We start from the raw sequence: 27,009 nt of genomic DNA, 5'->3' as shown, positions 1-27,009 counted from the left end.
TTCATCTTGCTCGCCTTTCCCCTGGCCACAGCCTGCGGTGAGCGGAGGGCAGAGCGGCAGCCGTGTCCTGGGACTGGTGACAGACAGCCTGCTGTCTTCCTGTCTCTGAGCTGGCCCCGGGAGGGGCCCACAGGCTGCAGGAAGAGCACTGTGCGATTTACACAGATGCCTTTGTGTGGGGGCCTGACAGCTGCTGGAGTCACGGTCCTCACCCGGGTCAGGGTGGGGCTGAGAGGGCCTCCGGGTGTTTGGGTATACAGGAGCTGGGGTGACAGCAGCTAGTGGGGGGCGGGTATATGAGACAGATAAACATCCACACTCACATGCCAGGTGTGGCTTTAAGCCTCAGCCCAGCCCACTCTCCTTGGCTGTCCGGCTGGCTTTATTGAAAGTTCGCCAAATGGAAAGGGTCTTTTTTTTTCTACCATGCCGGCTCACTCTCCAGAGCATCCGTTCTGGCAGTTGGCCAAACCCTGAGGTTGGGAGCACAGTCCTCCAGACCACCACATCTTCCGGGACCCCTGACCTCTGCAGCAGAGGTCACCAAACTGTCCAGTCCAAGGGAGCAGTCCCCACAAGACTGCCCCAACTTCAGCCACCAGCCACAAGTTCAGAGTCCCCAGGGCCACCTTCACTTCAGACCAGCTGGCTGCAAATTTGGGGGTGCTTACAACCACCCTCAGCTTCAGTAATTTTCTAGGGTGACTCACAGAACTCAGGAAAGCACTTATGATTACAGTTTTATGATCATGAAAAGATACAAATTAAAACCAGCTAAAGGAAGAGAGGCTTAGGGCAGAATCCAGGAGGGGTCCAGTAGCAAGCTTCCAGGGAGGCGTCCTCTCCCTTTGGGGTTCTAGACAGCGTTGCCTCCTCTGGGCCGCAATGTGTGAGGATACGCACAGGGTGTTGTCCACCAGGAAAGTCTACCTGAGCCTTTGGTACCCAGAGACTTTACTGAGGCTTGATCAGACGCTGCCTGTGTGACCAACCTTTAGTCTCCAAAGCCCCCCAGCAAACAAAGACACTCCTGTCAGACAGGACATTCCAGGACCCAGAGGTCACCTCCCACTAGCCAAGGGCAGAGGCTGGACCTCTCTTTGGTGAGGTTAATTCTAAACTATGAATAGGGCACTCTACAAAGTCAGTGCCCAAAGACGCAGAGAGGTGTGGCTGTCAGAAGCTCCAGTCCTGGATTTACCATCTTTGAGGTTGGCAAGTTACTTAATCCCTGTGGACGCCTACCAGCCAGAGGCCAGCAGGAACAGCCCAGTAGCCAAGCAAATTTGAGTTAATTGGTACCCATTGCACTAAGAAGACTGCACACTAGGGGGCAGCGCAGAGTCTCAGTGTGTGTGTGTGTGTGTGTGTGTGTGTGTGTGTGTGGTGGGGGGGTGCTTATGGAAGGATTTGGGCATTTGTAGGGTGATATTAGGAAATGTCCAAGGAAGCAAAGTGTTGCTCTGGATTGGGCGTCAGGGAGTGGAGCGAGTCTACAATTGAGGATCTTCACAATTTTTATCCAGGAGGTGGAAGAACAGGGGAGGGACAAAAAGCCTGGTAGAGAAACCGCAGTCTCTCATGTGAAACAGGAGAGGGCACTGTTTGGCCATTTTTGTGGTTTCACAGTGACCTCGTTTTTTGTCCATGCTCAGGCATGTTAATGGAGTGGCCTTGATTCTGTCCTGCTGCGTCACAGGGGCATGGTGACCCTGCCTGACACGGGTGCTCTGTGAAGTTTGTGTGCATCAGGCGGACACCAGGGCCCCACAGACGAGTCACGGGATACTTTGTTCTGTTCCTTTCCCAACCCTGAGTTTCATCACTGATAACACGGAGACGGTAATTCCACCTAACACATTAGGCAAACGTGAGAATGAAGGGGAATAATGTAAAATGCCCAGCATAAAATAAAACACAACAGCTAGTCAATTCCCATATCACTGTTAAAAAAATAAGAGTCCATGATAAAATGGAAAAAGTGAAGAATCAAAATAAAGCCAAATGCAGAAGAGGCACAAGGAAGGAAGCTGAGATAGGACATCAGATGAGGGCAGTCCCTGAGCCAAGGTCTGTTCCGAAGCTCTCACTGCAACCCCCACCTGGGGCCAGGTTTGTGTGCGTGTGTATGCATGCACTACCCTTGCATGAGGGAGGTAAGAAATGTGCGAGCAGCTGGCTGTGGTGGCTCATGCCAGTAATCCTAGCACTTTGGGAGGCCGAGGCAGGAGGATTGCTTGAGTTCAGGAGTTCAAGACCAGCCTGGGCAACATGGTGAGACCTCATCTCTACAAAAAAAAATTTTTTTAATTTAGCCAAGTATGGTGTTACATGCCTGTAGTCCCAGCTACTTGGGAGGCTGAAGTGGAAGGATCACTTGAGCCCAGGAAGTTGAGGATGCAGTGAGCCATGATTGCACCATTGAACTCGGCCTGGGTGACAGAGTGTGATGAGATTCTGTCTCAAAAAAAAAAAAAAAAGAAAAAAGAAAAAGAAATGTGCCAGCAATAAACAAAAAGGTTTATATACCATAATCAAATGGAAACTGCCCCAGGAATGCAAAGTTGGTTTAATATCCAAAAACCAATTAATGCAATAGAGTACATTAATAAAATACATGACAAAACCACATGATCATGCCCATAGACACAGAAAAATCACTTGACAAAACCTAACACCCTTTCATCATAAAACACTCAATAAACCAGAAATAAAAGAGAACTTACTCAACCTGATAAGGATGTCTAAGAAAAACCCACAGTTAAAATCACACTAAATGGTGAGAGACTTACGCTTTCCTCTCAGTGTCAGGAACAAGACAAGATGTCTGCTCTTGAAACGTGTGTTCATCATTGTACTGGTCAGGGCAATTGGGAAAAATAAATAAAAGGCATTCAGATCACAAACGAAGAAGTAAAACCATCTCTATTTGGAGATGGCATGATCTGTCTACAGAAAATGCTAAGAAATCTGCAAAAGTATTAGAGCCAGTAAACAACTTCAGCAAGATTGTGGAATACAAGATCAACATTTAAAAATCCATTGTATTTTGACAAAATAGCAATGAATAATCTAAATGAAATGAAGAAAGTAACTCCACTTATCAAAAATAATAAAATATTTAGAAATAAATTTAAACAAGTACAAGACTTGGATACGGAAAGCAGGAGAAAGAGGAGAAGGACAAGGAGAGGAGGAGGTGGAGGAGCAGGAAGAAGATGAGGAGGCAATGTGTTCAGGATGTCTTGTGATTCCCGAGGCCTGAAGCCACCTGTCAGGTCAGGCATCCCCTGTCCTTCCTGTCCCTACTCCTGATCTGCTGCCTCCGGCTTGCACTTCAAATCTATTCTGCTCAGGCATGGAAGTAATTGTGGTGTGAAAGTCTGCCTGGTTGGACCAGCTGTTCTACACACTGGCCTGGCGAAGTTATTTTCAACTCCTCTCAAGCCAGCCATGAACGTAAGAGAGAACGCTGCGTGTGCAGTTCCCTCTGGGCAGTAAGACCAGCTACAGAGGCCACCCAGGCCTGAGAGAGCCTAGAACTCCAACCAGGAAGGCCTATGGCTGAGCCCAGCTGCAGATCAGGTTATACCCGCAGGCCCTGGAGGGTCAGATTGTGGCCTTCAGGGTCCTGGGGCCTCTGAGCAGCCTCAGGTCTGTGCCCTTGGAGGCCTCGCCTCTAGGGTCCGGTGCTTCAGCGCGGTCCTCAGGGCCTGCAGGATGGCACCCTGGCTAGTCTGCACGTTGTAGTCGCTGAGCCGCAGCAGGCGCTCGAAGTCTTCCTCCTTGTAGGTCATGTTGGACAGGGTGTAGGGGCAGGTGGCCCCGGTGAGATCCACTTGGCCAGCCTGGAGCTCTGCGGGGCTGCGCCGGACACCTGCCCAGGGGTGGGAGGGGTGTCAGGAGCAGGACGCCGGGGCCTCCACAGCCTGGCAGCGGCGCACAGGGAGGGCTGCCCCTGCTGGAGGGGCCCCTGCTTTCCTCCCAGCTCTCTGTGTCCTTTGCCCAGGAATGTAAATGTGGGTGGCAGGGTGCTCTTTGGATGGGTACTATTTGATGGTAGAAAATACAATTTCATATTTCGTTGCCTTGTGGTATGACACCCCTTAGGCTATTCAGGCAGCCCCACATGTCTCTACATCGCTTCGAGGCAAGGTGGAGACAGCCAGAAGGGGGAAGTCAACTGGGTTTGCGAATGGATTCTTAGAACTCACGGTGGAAGCAAGGGGGTAGTGAGAACTTGCTGAGAGATGAGAGTTCTTTAGAATTCTCAGATGTGGGCTGAGCATGTTCAGAGGAAAGCTGGGAGATCTAGAATGATGGTGGGAACCAGAAAGCTGGGAATATCGCACAAAGGCAGCAATGAGTTTTTCCCACCAGAAGGAAATAAAATTCTGACCAGTTGGTGAGAAGACAGGATAGGAAGGAATGTGATAGGGGTTTAAATTTCGGGAGCCCCTGAGGAGAGGCCCAGCTCCCTGAGAAGGGGCCCAGCCTGGGCTGGGGAAGGATGGTGGACAGGCCAACTGAGTCCCCCACAGGGCAGGAGAGCAGAGGAGCCCTGGGCAGCTGGGGGTACTAGGGCAAGTGGAAGGCCGCAGGAGCCTGGCATCATGACAAAGGGGACCCCTGCACAGCGACCCTGCAAACAGAGGGCCTGCAGGGATGTGGGCATCAGCAAGGAGGCCAGGGTGGGCTCCAAGGCCTGGATGGGCCTAGCCTGAAGCCTTCTCCTGGCAGACTCGTTTCCCTTCCCTCTGCTGGGCAGCCAGGGGGCCCAGGGCAGGCCTCTGAGGGGCCAGGCAGCCTGGGTGCTCAGGAGGGGCTGCCTCACCGGGGGCTGAGTGGTCCTTGAAGGAGGCATTGACCAGAGGGAAGTGCAGCAGGATCGGGGCCTCGGGGCAGGCAGGGTCTGAGAAGAGGTGGCACTCCCTTGGCTGGTGCTGTTCCTGAGGGCTGGGTTCCACCCGGGGGAAGGGCAGCCCCCGGGCCCGGCAGTACAGCTCAGTCTGCTGCAGCACCTGGTGGGGAGAAGGTGGCCCGGAGAGAACCAGCCCGGCCCAGGTCAATGCTGGGCCAGTTCCAGCCCACACCAGCTGCTTCAGTGTCAAGACAATAGCCTGGCTCTGTCCTGTTTGTGGTTGGGCCAAGCTGCAGTGTGACTCGGAGGGAGACCCAGGGGGGAGTCCAAGGACTCTGGTGGTCTGCAATGTTGTTTGGTTAAAATCTCTAGGTGGGGTACAGACCCACCCCCAGCCCCCCAAACCCCAACTCTGGATTGCTATTGGTGGATTGTTCAAATCCCAGAGCCGAGAGGGGACCCACATTGGCACAGCGTCTCAGGGGAGGTCTGGGGGATGGACATGGAGATGCTAGGGTCTCCTCTCAGCTCTGTCCAGCTGTTCTTTGGAGTAGGTGTGGGGAGGTCCCTCCCTGTTCACCTGTCTTGGGAGCCCAAGGCCCCTGCACCACCACAGCCTTCCCACCTAAGGACCCTGGCAGGAGCCAGCAGATCAAGGCCTGACACCTCTCCTTCCCTTTGGGACCTGGGTGGTGTGGGGCAGGGGCTCAGTGGCCCTGCTGCTAGCCTCTGGAGCTTGGCCTGGCTGGGCAGAGGGGTTCCCCTGGGGTGACCAGGGTACCTCGAAGGGAGCAGATAGGGAGTAGTCGAAGGAGAGGATGAGGTCCAGCCTGCGGCCCGGCCGGAACATGGAGGGACAGCTGGTGTTGATGAAGTAGCCGGCATCCACCAGGCAGAGCCAGGGCTCCTGGGGGGTCAGCTGGCTGGGCGTGGAGTCAAGCGGGCAGTCTGGTGGGAATCACAGGATGATCAGAGGCCACCACCCTGCCACAGGTCATCCATGTCCCCTTCTCTCCTCTGGGTCACTCCCTGAATGCCACCCAGCCCTTCCCCAGGACCTTCCAAGGGGATCGTCTCCAGGCCACACCCCAGAAGTGGACGCTGACCTCCTAGGCCTTGGCCAGTCCCTGCCACACCACCCAGAGGCCCAACCTTGTGACCTAGGGACCCCGGCCACGGCCCTGACCTGCCCAGGTGGAGAAGTATTTGTTGCTACAGTAGTCCTGGTGCAGCTGGAGGCCCTGGAGGAAGTTGGGGCTGCGCTGGTGGAGGGGCCTGCCAGTCAGGAAGCCTTTAAATGCCTGGGCCAGCGCCGTGCCCGGCTGCAGCCACGAGGCCTCCAGCCGCGAGGAGGTCCCCGAGGTGGTCAGGGGCTCCTTCTCTGAAGCCAGAGAAACAGACATTGGTCCCTTCTTCCCCTCACTTTTTCCCCTCAGACACCGCACACCGCAAGCAGTCTAAAGGAACGGCGTCATCCCAGGCCCCTCAGTGCCCCTGCCCTTCCCACCGAAGCTCCTGGTCTTGTCCTTGATGTGCTGTTTCCAGGACTCCCCAGAACTGGTGAGGTCATACCAGGCGTCCAGCAGGTTCAGGGAGAAAATGTTGCTCCAGATGGCTGAGGAACGCCAAAAGAGGTCAGCCTCAGGCCCCAGCCAGTGGCCCCACCCTCAGGTGCTGATGGAAAATGGGAGTGGGGCGGGGGCTACCCCTACAATGCCCCCTCCCCGCCACCCCTCCCCCTCATCCTGAGGTTCTGCCCCACCTGAGCTACAGGACCAATGTCCATTCAGACACCTGGCCCAGGGCTGCCCAGGGCCTTCAGAGCTACCACCCTCACCTTCCAGAAAGCAGATCCGGGGCTCCGGGATCCTCCTCATCAGCCGTCCCATGAAGAACTCAGAGCCGAAGAGCTCAGGAGGGACGAAGGCCCCATACTTCAGGAAACCGATCTCATAGGGGGAGAACTCAACCCACTCTAATGGGGTGGGAAGGAGAGGCAGGAGGGTGAGGGGAGTGGATTGCGGGAGCCCCCAGCTCTGGCCAAAGATACTGCCCCTGCCCCCAGCAGGCCTGAGCCCCGCTGTGCCTGGCCCCAATGCAGCAGATGTGAGGAACGTGCAGTCCTGGACTGACCACACCCTTCCCAGTCCTTGGTCCACACACTCAAGCACTCCCCACTCTCAAGCACAGAGAGCTGCCCTGAGCCCCTCCGCACCACTGCCCTTCCGGAAGGTTGGGCAATCTGTGCGGAGCTTCCAGCGCGAATTCTCTGGGGGCTCTTGGGGTGCAGAGGGTTTGGGGGGTGGAGTATGTGGCAGGGGGAGTAGGTAGAACTGTACCCTTGAAGTCCAGTGTCTCCAGATTGTTCTCTTTGACATTGAGGCTCAAGTAGAGGGGCAGAGGGTTCTGACCCCGTTCCAAGGCGGCTCTCTGTCCTGACAGCTTCTGATCCATCACCTGGGGCCAGAGGGCAACAGGGCCTAAGTGAGGCTGGGAGTACCCTGGAGGCAGCGGCTCCACCAGGACAGGGGCAGGATGGGGGACCACGTTGGGGGTGAGGAGGCAGCTCCTTCCGTGGGGTCTGGGGACCATATGTGGGTCAGTTTCCACTCCTGCCCCTGTGTTTTGACCAGCCCTAGATGCAGGGTCGCTGGACGGGGCCTGCAGGCTGTGTACTGTGAATCTCCAGCGAGGGCCATTCACAGGGACCACAATGCCAGCAGTGCTTCCGGGCCCATCTTCGTGGATTTAAGGGTGAAGTGGGTGTGGATACTGACACACAGACACAAGGACACATGCACACACCCATGCATTGCTTTGCAGAAAGGATGAGCAATGCCCTTTTAGCATATACTGCAACCTATGCCAGGGGATGGACTGCCCCCTCTTCTAGGTTCACCTTAATGCAGTTCAAGTTTCAGCCCCTCTTGAATGCTTTCCTGACAACCTTACCTCCCCCTCATCATCCCTCTTCTTTCTTGCTTTGCATAACATAAGGTTGTACCCCATTGTTTATTCTTGCCTTCTGTTCTTAATTTCCTCCTCAATAGAGCTCCAAGCTCTGTCTTTGTTTTATTTTATTTTGAGACAGGGTCTCACTCTGTCACCTAGGGTGGAGTGCAGTGGTGCAATCTTGGCTCACTGCAACCTCCGCCTCCCAGGCCCAAGTGATCCTCCCACCTCAGCCTCCCGAGTAGAGTAGCTGGGACTACAAGTTACACTTGGCTAATTTTTGTATTTTTTGTAGAGATGGAGTTACACCATGTTGCCCAGGCTGGTCTCAAATTCCTGAGCTCAAGCAATCCACCTGCCTTGGCCTCCTAGAGTGCTGGGATTACAGGCGTGAGGCACCATGCCTGGCCCAAGCTCTTTGATGGCAACGACTATAGCTTGCCTTTTGGGGGAGCCTCCACAGAGCCTCCCTGAATTGTAAGGGAACAGAAAGGCCTCATTCTATGCTGAGCTAGAGTTGCAAATAGAGCTCCTCCCAAGCACCAGCAAGGCGAATGGTGGTGCCTGCCTAGAGCACCACCTTGGGAAGGATTCTGTCGCCAGAGCTGAGGTTGATGCCGTCAGCCCTGGGCTGTTTCTGCTGGGCAATACATGTACCACGAATACGCCATCCTTCCTTTGGGCTCTCCAAGATGGAAGAGTGTCTAGTTCTAGAGGCTTCCAGCCTGCCACAGCAGCCCTTATCATCAGATTGACTCAGTGAATGTGTGCACGTGAGAGCATGTGAAGCATGCGGACTTCTGGGTCTCCACTGAGAATCAGCCTGTCAGAAGTCACTTTGGAGTTTGCCTTTTAAAAACCCTCAGATGATCCTGATGCCCAGCCAGGTGTGAGGATTCCTACCCAGCCTACCCGAGGAGGGTCCCTCTCCCACATCCGTGGCAAAACCCAACACACCCAGTGTGTGTGTCCTCCTCGCTGGCAGCTCTTCTCTCCCTGACGAGAACACTCATGTGTCAACCACAGTCGTCTTTCCACCCCATTTTCCAATGGTCCCCAGTATGAGTTATAGGGAATTTGCAGGAAATCTCTAAATAGGGCTCAATCCCCTGCCACTGATGGTGGTGGTGTATGTACAAGTCAGTCCTTAGGTACAAATGTGTGTACGTGATCCCTTCTCAAAATCTTTTTATTTAGAAACCCTGTTGCTCTTCTGATACATACGACAAGGGAAAATGTGTCCTTTTACTACAGTTGCACAATTTATGCCCTAGGGAAAGTTCTGGAAAAAGGTCAGCACACCCCTCCATCTACTGAAAGAGTACCCACCCGGTATATCTAATGGCTCACCAGCAAGCTGCGGCAGGACTCTCAGTCTCTAACCCCCCAGTTTCCAAGCGAGTAACCCCAACCCTGCAGAACACCATTCTGATGATTTGAGGGTCCCGTGGGAAACACTGGAGCTTGGTGCAATACCGGCAATGCAGACTAAAGGGAAGGAAAGTGTGTCAGCTCTTAACTCAGGAAAGGATAAGAGAACCACTCTGAGTTTCTCCTTGAGGAATGATAAGCAGCTTCTAAGCAGTTCGGTACTTGCCAGCAAAAGACTGAAGAAAAAAGTTTCAAAGAGATGAGAGTTTGAGAAGCACGGATTATAGCTAGTGTATTTTACGAGTGGGTTTTTATAAAAACCTAATCAATATTAGAGATATATGTAGACTAATAAAGTCATTCTGAGCAAAGTTTCAGGGTATGATATTTATTAATATTAATGAAATTGTGATTTGTCATAAATGGAGTTATATTTTCTGACATTGTAAAGTGACTTTTGGTACTTTAGATTATTACATTATGGAGGTAATAAATACCTTTTTTAATCTAAAGTCTTTAGAAAATTAGAAATCAACACTAAAATTGCCTGAATAAAACATTATTTTGTAAAGTCTACAATGAATGTTAGCTTTAAGAGGTAAGGTATCATAACCAGAAGAAAAAAAATAATAAATTGAAAACCTTTCATATTGGGACAAAATTTTAAAAACAGCATAGGTGCTTTTTTTGAGACAGAGTCTCACTCTGAAGCCCAGGCTGGAATGCAGTGGCATGATTGTAGCTCACTGCAGCCTCGACCTCCCATGTTCAAGCTATCCTCCAGGGTTAGCCTCCTGAGTAGCTGGGACTACAGGTGTGCGCCGCCACACCCAGCTAATTTTTAAATTTTTTGTAGAGATGGGGTCTCACTATGTTGTCCAGGTTCATTTTTAAGAATATATAGGTGTCTAATAATACCACAAGCATTTCTATTTTTGTGAACAATTAAAAAATTGTCTTCTAAAAAATGTCTACAAAGCTTACACATAAAACCATGCATTAAGTCATCACTGGAGGATCCAATGGTAATTAAATAAAAGTCTGCTTTATAGCTTAGGATCAAACTGCATTTTCTAGCACCTTGTAAAGTGAACTGTTAAAACAAGTTTCTCCCATTCTATAGTAACTAATTGCTGCCACCCGGTAGGAAAGTCAGTTATTAAAACACGACACCATCAAAACTGAATATGAACTTAAACAGTAGATCCAACGATTACATAGCACATACTAATAAAATGAAAATATTTCTAGTAATGATGTTGGCTTCATAAATTCAATGCCATTTCAATAAAAATCCCAACAACATTTATCACAAAACACGACTAGGTGATTCTATCATATAATTAGAACAGCAGGCCAGTCGTAGTGGCTCACACCTGTAATCCCAGCACTTTGGGAGGCTGAGGCAGGCGGATCACTCAAGGCCAGGAGTTCAAGGCAAGCCTGGCCAAAGCGGTGAAACACTATCTCTACTAAAAATACAAAAATTCGCTGGGCATGGTGGTGCATGCCTGTAGTCCCAGGTATGCGAAAGGCTGAGGCACAAGAATCGCTTGAACCCAGGAGGCAGAGGTGGCAGTGAGCCGATATTGTGCCACTGCACTCCAGCCTGGGTGACAGAGCAGGACTCTGGGGAAAGGAAAGAAGGGAGGGAGGGAGGGAGGGAGGGAGAGGGAAGGGGAGGGGAGGGGAGGGGAGGGGGGGAGGAAGGAAGGAAGGAAGGAAGGAAGGAAGGAAGGAAGGAAGGAAGGAAGGAAGGAAGGAAGGAAGGTAGGTAGGTAGGAAGGAAGGAATAGAAACAGCAAAGGGGTAAGTACAGCCAAGAGAACTCTGAAGAAGAATTCAAGTGGACTGGTAACTTGGCCTATCAGATACCAAGATTTATCACAAAACTTTAGTCAGTGTGCTGTTGGCATAGGGATAGAGAATCTGTCCTGTTGGAACAGAATAGGGCACTCAGGAAGAGTCCCAGGAATATAAATATATGAAAAATACATGAAACCTGATACATGACAGAATTAGCAATGCAGATCAGTGGAGAAAAAATTTAATAGATGAGACTGGGAAAATTTGTTATTAATGTGAGAAAAAAACAAAATTGTATCCCTATCCACATGATAACTGGAGATAAATTCTGGGTGGATTAAAGTCCTATTAGTAAGAAATAAGTCTTGAAAAAATTTTATAAGAATGTATAGGAAGATATTTTATAACCCTGGGAGAGTGAAAAGGAAGACTCCCCAAAACACAAACCATAAAGGAGAATGATAAATTAGATTATATTGAAATTATGCATTAAAACCATTAGAACTGGTGAGGATTCACATCGACAATATATAAAGAATTCCTACAAGACAATATGAAAAAGACAAATTAAACAGGAAAATGGAAAGGAGTTTGAATAGGTAATTCATGGAAGAGGAAGCCCAAATGATAAATATACCTAAAAATATGAACTAACTAAAAATCAAAGAAATGCAAAACCATGATAAATGTTCCTTTCACACCCCATAGTTAAACAAAACTTAAAAAGTCTGCCCAAGATATAGAGAAAAAGCAACTATTATACACTGGTAGTGGGAGTATGAATTAACACAACTCCTTTGGAGAATGGTTTGGCAATAGCTAGGAAAGTTGAAGGTGCACAAACCCAGTGGCCCAACAATTTAACTACTGGGTATGTATCTTGGAGGCTTAGAGAATCTCTAACGCAGGTATACAAGGAGACTTGCACAAAATTGTTAATGCAAATAATATCATATTTTTCTTAAGGATATATATGTGAAAATATTGTGAACTGGAAAACCTGGAAGAAATAGATAAATTCCTGGACACATTCAACCTACCAAGATTGAACCACGAAGAAACAGAAAAGCTGAACAGACCAGTAACAAGCAATGAGATTGAAGCAGCAATAAAATATCACCCATCAAAGAAAAGTCAAGGACCTGATGGCTTCACTGCTGAATTCCACCAAACATTTAAAGAACTAATACCAATTCTACTCAAACTATTCCAAAAAATTGAAGAGGAAGGAATACTTCCAAAGTCATTATCCAAGGCCAGAACTACATTGATATCAAAGCCAGATAAGGACACAAACAAAAAAGGAAAGCTACAGGCCAAGATTCCTGATGAACATAAATGCAAAAGTTCTTGACAAAATACTATCATATGAAATTCAGCAACACATCGAAAAGATTATTCACCATTGATCAAGTGGAATTCATCCCAGGAATGCAAGGATGATTCAACATACACAAATCAATAAATGTGATACATCACATCAACAGATATGGTTGGGATCAGTGCCCTGGTTACATAATCAAAAATGCCTTCCCAAGTCTTACCTCGTTCTTACCTCTCCTAGGACCTTTGATAGCTATTTTGTTATTACTAATCTTTGGCCCTTGTTTGATTAACCTCTTAGTAAAGTTTGTGTCTTTTAGATTACAATAGTTGCAGGTAAAGACAATGCTGGCATAAGGCTTCCAATCCATCCTGCCTACTGACCAGGAGAATTAAAGTATTCTGCCTATGGGCCCCTTAGATCGGGTATCCAGAGATTTTCACTCTTCTGGTGCTTGGCCAGGGCCTACGCCCATAACATAAGCAGGAAGCAGTTACAGAAGACAGATTTCTACCCTTCTGCAGCCCTGTTAAGATTAAGGAGGAGTGTCTAATCTCTGAGACAGGAATGCGGTAGGAGGCGGGGCTTGACTCTGGAACTAGATTGGAGACTGGCTGAAACAGGGAAGGGCTGAAAGCACCTCTCTATAAGACATGCTTACCAGTATCATGACAGTTTACTCATTCCCTGGCAACAACCTGGAAGTTACCACCTTTTTCTAGCAATTTCTGAATAACCTACTCCTTAATTTGCATGTAATTAAAAATGGGTATAAATGTGACTGTGGAACTGTCCCTGAGTTGCTGCTCTGGACACACTGCTGATGGGTGGTCCTGCTCTGCAGGAGCAGTCACAGAGCTGTAACACTGTGCCCTTGATAAAGCTGTTTTTTCTACCACCAGCTAACCCTTGAATTTCTTCCTGGGGGACACCAAGAACCTCCATGGGTGGAAGCCCAGTTTTGAGGCTCCCTTGCCCTGCAACATGATGATAAACCTAAATTCAGGATGGTGTTTGCCCCTGGGGCAGGAGGGAAATGAGACTGGGGAGGGTATACAAAGGGCTTTAACTGTATCTGTAACATTTCACTTCATAGGCTGGTTGGTAAGGTCATGCATATTCATTATGTCATTATGCTTTATTCAATGTCTTAGGTGTGAAGATTTTCATAGTAAATAATAAAGATTGAGATTTGCATAATAAATAGGTATAGCTAATAAAAAATAAGGATGGTAGTTTCTAAGCAGTGTTGTTATACTTAACCAGTAAGAATAATATTTAAAGAAAAAAGTTGAAGGCAAATTCACTTTTGGTTAGTTTACATGATAATCATTCTTTTTAAATTCCTTCTATATAAATTTATTTTCATACCCATTAACGAAGTTTTTTTCCTCCCCTCCCATGATAATCATACTTGATTAAACCCCTGACCCAAGGATAAAGATGAGTCCTTCTGCTACTAATATATTCCATACTTTTTGTCTTTTCATTGTTTCAAATGCTTTTGAAGCTTTGTTCAGATAGTTATGCGTGGTAAAACAACAGCGTGAAAAAATAGCTGATTTTAATAATTGTATCTGTGTAAAGTTCAGCAGTTAACTTACTAAGCTTTCTCTCAAGCAGCATTGTAATTTTTTAAAAAAATGTATGTTTAGTTTTGTCTTGATGCTGTTTGTCTTGATACTAAAGAAATATAATAGCTGACACTTAATGCTTATTCTATGGTGAGGTATCATTGAGTATTCAAAACAGCTCTATGACTTAAGAACTATTCTTATCCCCATTGTACAGATCAGAAAACAGAGACACAGAGAGGTTAAGTAACTTGCCTAAGGACACACAGCTAGTAAGAGGCACTGGGGTTAGAACCCAGGCAATCTGGTTCCAGAGTTTGTGCTTTTAACACTACCCTGAAGACGAAGAAGAACAGTAAATTTCATACTGCAGGATAAATAAAAACGGCTCTAGCAATCTTACCCATTCAAAACAAAAGCTTTGTTTGCTTAACTGACTTTGACATTGACTCATTCCCAGCTTTTGGGAGATCCAGAAATTTCTGTTTTATAGCGATTAATTAAAGAATCTGCTAACTCAGAAAGGCAGCATTCCAGTCAGGCAGACACTAAAACACGGGCTCTTCCACGCTGCAGGAAATGCGCATGCGCATGTCAGCTGCTTGGGAGCCCTGCCTTCGCTCCCGCGGTGCACACACGCGTCTCCCCCACGTGCGCAGGCGCCCTACCTGGCCGTGCAGCATGGACTCCAGCACTAGCGCCCACAGGTCCACAAAGGTCGTGGGGTGGCCCTGCTCAGCCCGCAGCTCCAGCTCCCGGCGGTAGCTCGCCAGGCGCTCTGGGGAGAAGACCTCCAGCTTGCTCTTGGCCAGGTGCTCCCGGGCGTATCTGATAGGTCCCTCCAGGTCCCTCTGCGACCACTCAGGGTCCCCGTACAGGTGGGCCATTGTCCTGGGAGAACAAGGGGACAGAACAGTAGGAGCCTGAGGCCCATCATGGGGCGCCGCAACTCCTCCTTCCCACCCGGCAGCTTCTCCTGACACGTGGCTCCTGCCGCCAAGGCTCTGCGGATCTGGTAAATGGGTCTCAGAGCTTTCTCTCCTTCTAGGTCAGCGCTGTCCAATATTAATACAATGTGAGCCACACACGGAATTTTAAATTTCCTAGTAACCACATTGAAAAGATATACAAGCCTGTAAAAATTAATTTTAATATTTAATTCGCTATATTCAAAAATATCATTTCGACAAGTAATAAATACAGTTATTGATGTAATTTCTATTTTTTTCAAAATAAGTCTTCCAAATTCACTGTGTATTTATAACACATCTCAGTGTGGACTGGCTGCATTTCAAGTGGTCAATAAACAATGTGGCTAGTGGCTACCATAGTGGCTTACTGTACTGGACAGCCCAGTTCTGGACCCTACTCCCATATTCATGGTCCTGTACTGAAGCCTTTTCACGCTCTGCTTGTCAACAGCTGTCACCTAAACTCCTCTGAGGAGTTTCCTCTTCTTTTACTCCTTAAAATCGCATTTCAATAAGACTCAAAGGAATGAATCTCTAAGAGCGGAATGCTGCACCTGGTCGTGCTGCAGGGTGAGGGCGTAGGGAGGTAATGCTATCTTTAGGTAAAAATAGTATCTCGACTTCAATGTCTACACAGTCTTAAATGGACAATAAGGGAATCTACCTCGAGTGTGGTGAAGATTAAATGCAATAATAACAATGAAAGATAAAAAGAGCTACCAATTAGGAACTCCTGGCTGTGCTGGGCATTAAGTTAAGTGCTTTACTTGGGTGATCCCCCTACCCCAGTCCCACAAGGTGTGTGCTATGATTGTCCGTTTGGAGCTGCGTCAACTGAGAATCAGAGGAGATAAGTTGCTCAGTGTCAGCCAGCCAGTAAGTGGTGCTGCCGGGACTCAAACCCAGCTGCATCTGAGTCAGCTACCTCACAGCCTTTCAGTAACATCCGTAACGCACCTTCTGCGCCGCCTTGCTCACAGCAGGGCTTCTGTAAACGTCTGTTTTCTTCCTTGTGGGAAAGCTGCCTGGCGCCCATCAGATCACAATGCTCACACCTACTTGGCCTCCCCACACAAAGTGTCCCTCTGGTGCCTACTCTGCCCCGCTATGGCCCCTGATCGTCTCTGCCATCCAGTCCCCCAGGATCCTCACCACGTAGAGCCAGAGATGCCACTGAAGTAGGTCACACAGTCCAGGAGGCCCAGCTTCTGCAAGGCCAACAGGTGGCCGTAGAGCGAGGTCATGGCCCGGGCACCTCCTCCTGTGGCCATGATGCCCACGACGGGTACCTGGACCACACACAGACACAGGCTGGATTAACAAGGAAAGGGGCCAGCTGCCTCCTGTCTCACCCAGGGCCCCCCCTGCTTCTTGTCCTCAGGGAAGGGACCGCATAGTTTGGTCCTGATAGAGTCAGGGTTGGAGCTGGGTCCAGCCCTCCTCTGGAAGCAATGGCTCTCAGCCCAGGATGGAGCTCCCAAGGGAGTTAGAACCACAAAGCCCACCCATGCTCCCGTATCTCCACACACATGCCCACTCTCCACTGACTGGAGTTTCTGGAGAGGCATAGGAATCAGGTACTCCCTTATGGCCAGTCCAGGATATCTGCACACACATCCCTCTGCACCCCGAGACCTCGTCCTCCTGCAGGTCTCTGTCCAGCTGCAGGGCCTGCTTCAGGGCCTTGGCCACCACCTGCTTCCTCCTGCTCAGGAAGGCCTGCTCCTCTGCACAGAGATTGAAGCCCAGGTGCACGGCCAGCTCCTCAGGGCTGTGGCAATGGAGGATCCAGGGGTCAGGGGACACCTGCATAGCTCAGCCACTGGCTGGCCAAGCCCACAATGAGCTGCCAAAGAAGCCCCCTCCTCCAATCTCAAGGACCACCCTTGTCCATAGCCCTCCCCTCCTGCATGCCCGCCTCTCACTATCCCCACAGATGTGAATGTCCCTTACCAGCCCTCTGCCTTGAGCTGCAGCCTCACTCCTGGGGCCTGAAATCAAAGCCAGAGACTCTGCTCAGACCCTCCTAGACCCTAAGTGGTACATGGGTATCCCTGGGGACTTGGTCCCCTTCATCTTCATTCTTTTTTTTTTTTTGAGACAGAGTTTCACTCTTGTTGCTCAGGCTGGAGTGCAATGGTGCGATCTTGGCTCAACGCAACCTCCGCCTCCTGGGTTCAGGCGATTCTCCTGCCTCAGCCTCCTGAGTAGCTGGGATTACAGGCATGCGCCACCATGCCCGGCTAATTTTTGCATTTTTAGTAGAGATGGGGTTTCACCATGTTGGCCAGGCTGTTCTCAAACTCCTGACCTCAGGTGATCCGCCTGCCTCGGCCTCCCAAAGTGCTGGGATTACAGGCTTGAGCCACAGAGCCCAGCCTTATCTTCATTCTTACTGGCATTTCCCATCCAGTTGAGGCCACTTACATTTGGAGCAGGAACATCCATGGTCACCTCCTTCCCAATGGTCAAGGGCCTCAGGGGCACAGTGAGGTACCCAGCTGAGTTGTCCCCATTCCAGCCACTGCTTGTGGAGCTCTGAAAGGAAAGCATCATTCATTCATTCAACAAATCCCTACTAAGTATCTAGACTGTAATCCAGACAGTCTCTCCCTGATAATACAGAATATTATCATATTGATAAGTATCATAATTATAACTATAAAATTATAAGAGCTAATATTTATGTAGTACAAAAGCATTGTTCTCACTGAATACCATGTATAAATTTATAAAGACATGGGTAATGAACTGATGTTAGTAAGTGTCGTGAAGGAAATAAGTGGTGTGATATGACAGTTTCTAATGCAACCAAAGGTGGAGTGCCTGGGGTTTACTTGAGGTGGGGGTCAAGGAGGACCCTCTGAAGAGGCACCATTTGAGCTAAGATGTTGAGGAGGAGGAGGAGGAGGAGGAGGAGGAAAAGGAGGAGGAGGCAGCCTTGGAAGAAGCCAGTTGGGGACAGGGGAGCACTTGGCATATTGGAAATGAGAGAGGAGACAAAAATGGCTGGTGCATCGTGCACGGAAGGAATGTGGAACAAAATGAGGCAGTGGAGGTGGGCGGGTGCCAGGCTGTGCAGGGCCTTGTGGGCACAGATGTCACGTCTTATTCTAAGGGTATCACTGGAGGGGCCGCTGGAGGATTCAAAGACTGATATAGTGCAGCAGCCCCATGCCCGCTCTGGCCCCTGGTGATCCTCCGTGTCTGCCAAGAGTGAGGTGCCTAACTAGGGGAGGCTGACAAGGTCACAGGGGCCTTAGCCCTGGTGGGCAGGGAAGGCAGGGAGGGGCCCGCAGCAGCTGGAGCTGCCCAAGCCTGGGATTGCAAACGAGGTCTAGAGCCAAGACCCACCCTCAGGCGCCCGCTCAGCTCTGTCTCTAGGGCTGCCATGTAGTGGAAGTGGAAGGCAGAGGCTGTGCCCAGGGAGGATGTCTGTGTGTCCTCATAGGACCCCTTCAGCACCAGCTCCAGCTCCAGCTTCTCCTGATCTAGGGAGAGAGTGGGCAGGTTAGCATGAGAACAAGAGCCCGGAACCCCAGCTCGGACCTGGGACAGCAGCACCACCACCTGGACTCAGAGGATGCCCGGGAGGCTGGGCCATCGTCAGCGGCATTCTGAAAAGGGCCCTTCCCAGCCCACGGGGCCCCACAACCCCCCCGCCCCGGACTCCTGCCTTCTGCGACATGCTCTCCCCCAGGTCAGGGGACTCTCCTGCCCAGCGGAGACGCATGGCTCTCTGTGCCATGTGGGTGAGAAGGGAGAGGCAAGCTCTATCCTGCTGCTGGCCTCCCTCCCTGCGCAGGCTTCCCAGCAATCCTCCTCACCCCCACATCCAGGCAGAGTCCAGGCCTGGTTCCAAGCCAGTCTCACCTGCAACCACAGTGGTGCTCCCTGTACTGTCCAGATGCACATCCAGGCATGACAGCTCTCGGGCCTGGGGAAGACCACATCATGGGCAGGGGCCTCTGCAGGGTAAGCTGAGGTCCCCTCAACCTCAACCCTCTGAGCCCCACTGTCCCAAATCCACCACACACACAAGGAGTTGTGTGGGCTCAGGATGGGATTGGCTGCAGAGGCCCTTCACCCCATCGCCGATCCCCTGCCGCTGCTGAACCTGATATTCCCCAGCAGCCAGGAGGGCCCTGGCTCCACACCTCCCCTCCAGCTCTCCTGGCTTTGCCAAACTCCCGAAACCTCCTAGAGTACCCAGCCCTCAGACACAGCTGTTTCTTCTCTTGTTTCCCTGTGGCTTGGAGCTGGAGGAGGTATTCTACCACAACTCCAAATAATCTAAGCAAGCCGCCCACCCACAGGAAGGTAGACTGGGCGTCGGAGAAACCCTCAGAACATCTCCTGGCTGTCCTCTGTGGCCTAACTGGGGGACAATGACAAGGCCAGGCCCCCGTGGCCTTGCCAAGGGAGCCTCTGTGTGCTGTCTGTGAAGCATACCAGCAGATGCCCGCCACCCACGCTGCACAGTCACTGAATTTGCCCACTTGCTGTGTGTCTCCATCACCTCCTAAGAGGCAGTGCCATTGGCTTGACTTTATTTTCATGTGTATTTTTAAAAGTAATACCCGCCCATCAAACAGCCCCTGGGAGCTTAAATGCTGGGCTCTAGGTGCCTTCGCACGTGACCCTGGACCCGCGTGCTCCCAGGTCTGTGCTGCTGGTCTGGGATACTGTGCGGCTGGTCTGGGACACTGTGATAATCTAGCGCGTCGCCCGCTCGCCACCTTGCGGCCATTTCTGTCCACTGCAGCTTCGTGAGCCCGTGGTCAGGAGCGCTGACCAGGACTCTCCCCAGTCCCAAGGAGGAGCTGCCTGAGCCTCTGATCCTCCTAGGTTGGCAGTACACCGCCCTGGGAACTCCCTCTGAGCCTCGGTGACCTCAACATGAACAACCGGAAGGTGGGCCTGGCCTGCCTGATTTCTTCACCACTTCCCAGGGAAGCACTCAGTCAATCCCTAGAACTATGAGTTCACCGCAGGTGACTAAACACCTTCCGGAAGCACCCCGAACAGCCGTGGGCCAGAAACTCCTCTCAGCAGAGCCCTGCCTCTCCTCTCTCTATGCGCCCCTTAGCTCCAGGCCCCTCCAAGACCCACAGCCCCAGGTGACCACCTGGCTGGAAGGCTAGGGGTGGTTTTACCACGAAGCCCTGCCCCTTCCTTGTCCCTGCTGGTCCACACCCCAGGCAGCTGCCCTCTCTCCCCAGGTGTCTGCTCTGGGGCCCCTCCTCTAAGCCTGGGGAAGGTGCTTACCACAAGGACTTTGTTGGTGATGAGGTTTTCTGGGCGATCTGACCTGGAAAAAATCAAAGCATGCAAAGGCAAACACTTCCTGCATTGACCTCCCCGTCCCGCCCATGTGGGGTCTCTCTGGGTGATCCTGAGGGCTCTGTAAGTCCTGGATTCGGTTCAGGGGGAAGGGGAGATGCTTTGTAGGAGGAGAGGGGAGGGGAGAGAGCAGGGAGAGAACACCTCAGCCTTCCTCTCTGCATTTCCCTAAGAGAAGCCCCGCCCCACTCCCGACCTCTCTGGTAGGAGTAGGAGATGAGGGACAGTCAGGCTGGACTGACCACAGGGAGATCTAGGTCAGGGTCATTTCCTCAGACAGAGCCTGAGTCCCGAGACACTCCCTGGGCTGTGTGACATGACTCACGTTTCTTCCATCAGGAACTCCACATCCAGCTCCTCCTCTCCCTGAAATCAGAGAGGGTGAGCAAGTCATCAGCACATACCTATGTCTTCAGAGTTGACACAGTTCTTTTACAGGTGTCATCTCATCCTCTCAAGTGGTCTCTAAGGGAGGCACGTTAGTACAATTATTTCCAATTTACGGATGAGGAAACTGAGGTATGGGGCCAGATGGGCTACCTGCCCACATTGTTCACAGCTAGTAAGTCTGCAGAGAACAGGTCTGCCTCCCTTGGAGGTCCCACAACTCTGGGCAAGACCGAAGGGGAAGACAAAGAGAACAGCCAAAGGAGGCATGATGTGCAGGACCCGTATCTTTTTCTTGAAGAGGGCCAAGATCCCCGAACTCTGCCGCCCCCACCCCCAGGCTGCAGCAGGAAGGGAGGTGAGGCCTTCACAAAGCAGGCCTTGGCACCACCAGCAGGAGTGATGGATGCTGAGCTGTGTTTTGAGGGGTGGCCTTCCTGCCACAGGTGGCTAAAATTCCTCCACTGGGTGATTCCGCCTATAACTGTAAAGTGAAGCCTTCTCCTTGCTTATTAAAATGCAAATATCTCTGGAAGGGGTTTAGATTTTTCTGTGAATGAGTTCACCCCAGCAGCCTCCCAACAGGTGGGAGAAATAGCAACTTCCTCAGCTTGGAGTCGGAAGAAGTGGGGCCCACGGGGACTTCCCCACCCACCTGGGGACTCTGGGAGAAGGTTTTCCGGAGCAGCTTGCCAGGGAGGACTTCTGAGATGTCGTAGAGAACCTTGAAGCAGATGTCATCCTCCGTGACTGAGTCCTCATCATAGATGTTAAGCTCCAGAACATTCTAGGAACCAGGAACAGCGACTTAGCATTTTACCTGCTCATAGTGAGAGTAGCTCACCTCTGTTGAGCCCTTACTTGATGTCTAGAGTCAGAGAAGATCATTATGCCCCCACACTTCTGCGCTTCAAAATTAAAAAAAAAACAAACTGTAAAACTTAAACATAAGGAAATCTTATTAAATTTCCAATTTCCTCCTTCTAATTTTTGTTTTTATCAAACATAAAATTCTGAGCTGGGCATGGTGGCTCATGCCTATTATCTCCCAGCACTTTGGGAGGCTGAGGTGGGTGGATCACCTGATGTCAAGAGTTCGAGACCAACCTGGCCAACATGGTGAAACCCCATCTCTACCAAAAATACAAAAAATTAGCCGGACATGGTGGTGGGTGCCTGTAATCCCAGCTACTCGGGAGGCTGAGGCAGGAGAATTGCTTGAACCTGGGAGGTGGAGGTTGCAGTGAGCCCAGGTCGCGCCATTCAACTCCAACCTGGGCAATAAGAGCAAGACTCTGTCTCAAAAACAAAAACAAAACAAAACACATAAAAGTCTGTTAAATAATTCTCTCTTCCTCTCTCTCTGTGTCTCTCTCTCTCTCCCTGGCTTTTCTGGCTCCCTGAGGTGCACCCTAAGGTATGTGCTGGTGATCTTTCATGGTCTTCCACGCATTGTCTCATCTCACCCCACAGTGACCCCGTCAGGAGGGGGCTCTGTCTCTGTTTCATAGCTGGGCTTCGAGAGGAACCCAGCTTGTGGGAGTCAGTCCCACAGTCAGTTGGTGAAAGGACCACGTTCATTCTTTCATACATTCCCTTGCACACAGCACAGACAGGCCAGGGCACAGAGACCCCCTTCTCCTGAGAGTTTCTCTGACAGCCCCAGAGGAAGCATGCTCGACCCCAGGAACCCTCGAATGGGTGTCCAGCCTGTTCACAGGGGAGTGGCCAGCAGTCCTTGGCCTTCACCTTGACCTGACTTTGGATAAGGAAATGGAAGGCCTCATTCCACACAGGATGACTGGTGTCGGTGAGCGTCTTGGTCTTAAACTTCATTCCAGGCGCGGTCGACAGCTGTAGGATCACGTAAGGGTCAGCCTCACTCACTGCCAAGGTTAAGGAAGCCTTCGTGAGGGAGTACTCCCCACACCCCTCTCCGTGAGCCACGCCAGTTTCCTACCAAGACCCTGGCGGTCACCACAGGTGACCCAGCCCAGCCCCCGGGCGCTCGTCTTGGCCCTTCCTATGGAATCTGGTCCTCCCTGCTCCCGACGGAGCGCACAGGGCGGTTACTCACACAGGTCAGCCCAGTGCAGGTTCCGCGCCTCCAGGACCCTCACGGTGAGCTGCCAGCAGGCAGAGGCCTCCCCCTGAAGAGAAAATCAAACTCCAGAGTCCTTCCTGCATTCCCTCCCCTATGCCTGGAGCTGTAGCCCGGGCTGCCGACACCCCTCACCACTCTCCTGGTACTTGGTGGTGCTGACACCGCTGCCAGGCATTCCGGGGACACCCTCTGGGGACCAAAGAGCTTTTGTCCACTTCTGTTTTGGGGGTCATGGTTCTGGGCTGCAGCAGTCAGGGAATAGCAGCCTACCCAGGGGTGGAATTTGTGGAACCCCTTCCCCTTCGGGAACAGAGCAACATGGGTAGTGGACAGAGCAAGGAAGTGAGGGCCAAGGAGTGGCAACCACAGAGGTCAGTTAGAGGTCAGCCATTCCCAGAGCTCCCAGGGAGGGCAGACCTTTGGCAAAACAAGGGCTACCTTTGGTGACCCTGCTGCCAGCACTGCCCACCCCTCAGCCCTTCCGGACAGGAAGCAGGCGCATGACTTAAGGGAGGCTGAGCCTCGGCAGCCCAGTCCACAGGTGCAACCCTGGATCTCAGCTATGTGCACGGTAAGGGGTATGAATGAGGAAACTCCAAGAGCATCCGGCCATCACAGGGAGCAGCGGGTGCTGTGGGTGAAAGGCCACTGTGTATTAAGATGCTGATGAGGCCATGTCAGCCACAGACAGCCCAGGTGTGTGGGAGAAGCAGCTGAGTGGGCAGAAGCTGGAGGAGAAGATGAGCCGAGAGTAGGTGGCAGGAGGGAAAGCAGACGGCCAGTGGGGCGTAGCTGAGGCCTGCTGGGGTCAGAGCACTGGGGGTGTCCCCACACCCTACTGCTGAGGTCCCCGGCACTGCCACGATCAGGAGGGCCCTGGAGTCTCTGTTCTTCCTGGGCCCTGCTGCACGGCTTTTTCTGGGCATCTGGCACAGGTTTCTTATAAGCCCCTTTCATGGGAGGTTACTCAAATGGGTTTGGCAGGGCAAATGGCATTTTTTCCTGTGGGCTGACCCCAAGGAAGGTTGTTGGCCTTGCATCCTCTTGGAAGGGAGCCTTCCCAGGAGGACCGCCTATGAGGCACGTGGCCCCAGCAGAAAGAGCCCGTGTCCAGAGGGTCCGTTAGAACAGGGGCTGTCAGGAAGGAGCACTGCCGGTGCCAGGGAGTGGGGCAGTGGGAGCCCCAGCCAGGAGGGGATCCTGCAGGGCCACAGGGTGGCAGGACCCCCAAGAGGCACCAGGCACATGAAGGCCTATGAAATGCTAACACCAGGAGCCATGCAGTGTGGCGGCCCTGCTGAACAACCCACAGACCACCTTCATTCCAGAAAAAAACCCATGCTGGGGCTTCTGCCATTCAGCGGCTCTGCCACCAGGTTAGACTCCCCATTAAGTAAGTACGATCTTCTCAGACCCTATGTCCCTTCACCCGCTCCTCCCCGACCCTGAGGGAGCCAAAAGCCAGTGCAGTGTCTGCACAGTGAACATTCGACATCGCATAGCTGGGAGACTGTTGTGGCGAAACCAGAGCTGTTTCCTGCTTTGCGCTCTCCCGTGACCAGACACACTTCCATGTATGTGGTTGGAAGTTCTCGGTGCCCACAAGGACTGGTCCCCGCTCTGCACAGATGCTGCTTGCTAGGGGCTGGCTCAGCACGCACAGGGACCTGACTCTCCACTCCCCACCAAAAACTGTAAAGGACCATGGGCCACAGCAAAGCCATATACCTGGTGGGCCTGCCCCTGCATCTTTCCTCTCTGTGGTTCCATGCCAACGTCCCTATCATTCCAGGCAGCTTCCCAGCAGAGCACACGTGACCTCCCCGAGCAAGGTAGATTTGTTTCTCTCTTCTTGGGGATTAACTCCAGTGGCACCAGCAACCTGTCAACTCTATAAACCTTAAACCTTATAGAGGTTGTCAGCAGCAGAGATTTCATGAACTTTGGGACATCTAGCTCCATTTCCTCCCCTCACTCAGATTCCACCACTGCCGGCCACAGGGAGGTGATGGCTGGGATGCTGGGGCCCTGCAGGGTATTGAGTTTGAATGTCCCACTCCAAGACAAGACAGGCGAAGGGCAGAGGCAGCCCAGCCTCGCTCCCCTGCTCCCCGGGCCATGTTGACACTCCACAGGTCCACGGCTTGTGGGCTGCTCTAAAGTCACTTAGGCTACTGAGAAGTGGCCCCAGTTACTCACTGTCTAGCCAGTCGCCATCCTGGGTTTAAGCACTGTGGTTCATTTCTCCCTCCCATCACCGAGAGCTTCTCAACCTCAGAAAGCCCACCATTCCCCGGCAGGTTATTTTCCCTAGAGAGAAATCCCAATTCTCTCCACCTCTAAGATCATCGCTAACATGGAGTGCCCAGAACATGGTATTATTGCGACAATGACTACAATGACTGGTCTTTACGGGGGCTTAAAGGCAGACTCTGGAGCCAGGTTGTCTGGATTTAAACCCTGGCCCTGCCACTTACTTGCTGTGTGACCTTGGACAAGTCACTAAACTTCTCTGTGCCTCTGTTTCCTCATGTGTAGTGGAAATAATAATAGTTTTGACCTCACATAGTATTCTGAGGCTTAAAATGTTAATGCCTGCAGACTGCTTAGGAATAAAGTAAGCAGTTTTTAGGTAACTGCTATTGCTACTACTGTTTATTATTTGCCATGTTTTCAGGAATTGTGAATGTTGCAGATATCAAGATGAAATCACTTTTGTCAGACCCCGACAAATTACGGCTGGGAACGCATGAAAGAGTAGAGCTCGTGTTTACACGTCTGAGATGAGAGTTGTTTCCAAGGACTTCCTACAAACCCCACAGAAAACAGCTTCACATCCTTCATGCCGAAGTCCCTCTCTGACAGGATGAGGGAAATGAGCAGACCCGACCTGTCCCCTGCTGGCACCGGTGCCCTGTGGTGGGGCAATGCAGGAGGTCAGAGAGAAGAGGAGTGGAACCCCTGGGCACAGCCCCTGGTCCTGGGGACTCAGTCCTGTGAATGCCGGCTGGAGGCGAGGTGCTTTCCAGGTGTGGGGCAGACTGAGGCTCCCAAATCGCTGACACTTAGGCTTTTGTTTTACCTAGAAGCTAGACCTAGAGCAGGTTGAGGGAAAAGGGGGAAGGGGCACAGCCTTCGCCAGGGAGATGAGTTCAAAGGGGGGATTATTTCAGAAACCTCCACAATGGGCCGTTCTGGGCTCAGGGCTCCTGATGGGATGGGTGGTGGAGCCAGGGCCGCCAGCCCCTCCACTGGCCTGCATCCGTGGACTCCCCCACATCCAAATGTCCGCTGATGTCTGACTTGTGGGTGGATCCACCTGACTTCAGGCTGGGGCAACAGTGTGGTCCTCCACTGAGGGGTCCCTCTCATCTTCCCCCAGCGCTCCTTAGCGTCTGCCCTGCCCCAGGCTGAGCATCTTCCAGGAGCACCAGTCTGGAGCTGCTTGTCTGGATCCAGCTCAGGCCTGGGTCTCTAGAAGTCCAGCGAGGTCTGCATATGAGGCAAAGGGCCTCAGGAGAGTGACCTTGACACACTTAGCCTCATTCCTGGCCACCACCTGGGGCACCGGGGGAGACCTCAGGAGCCAGCTCTGCTGGCCTTGGTCCCTGGCAGAGGATGAAAATTCTGGGCTTTGGAGAAACACATGACAGAGGGTGGGGGGGCGGCGAGCAGTTTGCAGGCCTCCTTGGCCCAGATGCAGCCCCACAGCTCTTGGGCCTAGTAAATACTTGGCAGTGGATGGGGATTTGGGCCCTCAGAGCTCTGGAGACACACAGGGTGATCCCAGGGCTCCAGCCAGTTCCAGGAAGTCTGCCGGCCTGTGGTGGTGCGGCTGTGGGCCTGGTGGGTCTCCTTTTATGACACACCCAGCCACTATGTTCTCCGATGTTGGTAGGGGGGAGGTCCCTAAGGGCACTGCTGTGGTCACTGGTGGTGGGGAGAGGAAGCTCTGCTGACCAGACTCACATTTCCCAGCCCCCGCATCTATGGATGCTGCCCACCCACCCCCACCCACTCTGCATCCCAAATCTCAGACTCCCTCGCCCTCTGGCCCAGTCTGGCAGAGACTGAAATCACCCTGATTCCAGCTATCACACTTCCCAGAATGCACCCTGGCCCCAGGTCTGCCCTGACTGGTGCCCACATACGCTGCAGACACTGTTACCTGGTAAGGGTGGCCAGGTGGTCCCCCAGGTGACAGGCTCTCCATGCTAGCCCTTCCAGCTTCACTCCAGGCCCAGCTCTTGCCAAGACGCTGGCTCTCTGGCTGAGTGGCAGCGACGGTCCCAGTGGGATAGGACCAGCATGAATCT

At 51.7% G+C, this 27,009-nt stretch overlaps 1 protein-coding gene across 1 annotated transcript; it reads right to left on the bottom strand.

The window, feature by feature from the left end:
* Nucleotides 1-1,928: 1,928 nt before the first annotated feature.
* On the bottom strand, nucleotides 1,929-27,009 carry PLA2G4D (phospholipase A2 group IVD). The gene is made up of 20 exons (XM_032175452.2): nucleotides 26,862-27,009; nucleotides 22,667-22,739; nucleotides 22,339-22,475; nucleotides 21,245-21,376; nucleotides 20,528-20,568; nucleotides 20,128-20,170; nucleotides 18,733-18,796; nucleotides 18,214-18,350; nucleotides 17,287-17,397; nucleotides 16,813-16,850; nucleotides 16,495-16,630; nucleotides 16,012-16,148; nucleotides 14,557-14,779; nucleotides 7,201-7,318; nucleotides 6,699-6,836; nucleotides 6,369-6,476; nucleotides 6,048-6,242; nucleotides 5,643-5,809; nucleotides 4,835-5,021; nucleotides 1,929-3,877 (listed from the first exon to the last, which is right to left on the bottom strand). The coding sequence occupies exons 1-20, from the start codon at nucleotides 26,904-26,906 to the stop codon at nucleotides 3,651-3,653; spliced, it is 2,457 nt and encodes an 818-aa protein (XP_032031343.1). The 5' UTR covers nucleotides 26,907-27,009; the 3' UTR covers nucleotides 1,929-3,650.

The sequence above is a fragment of the Hylobates moloch genome, unplaced genomic scaffold (assembly GCF_009828535.3).
Source record: "Hylobates moloch isolate HMO894 unplaced genomic scaffold, HMol_V3 SCAFFOLD_14, whole genome shotgun sequence".
In the NCBI taxonomy this organism is placed as follows: domain Eukaryota; kingdom Metazoa; phylum Chordata; class Mammalia; order Primates; family Hylobatidae; genus Hylobates; species Hylobates moloch.
This window is presented reverse-complemented; position numbering and strand designations above follow the sequence as displayed.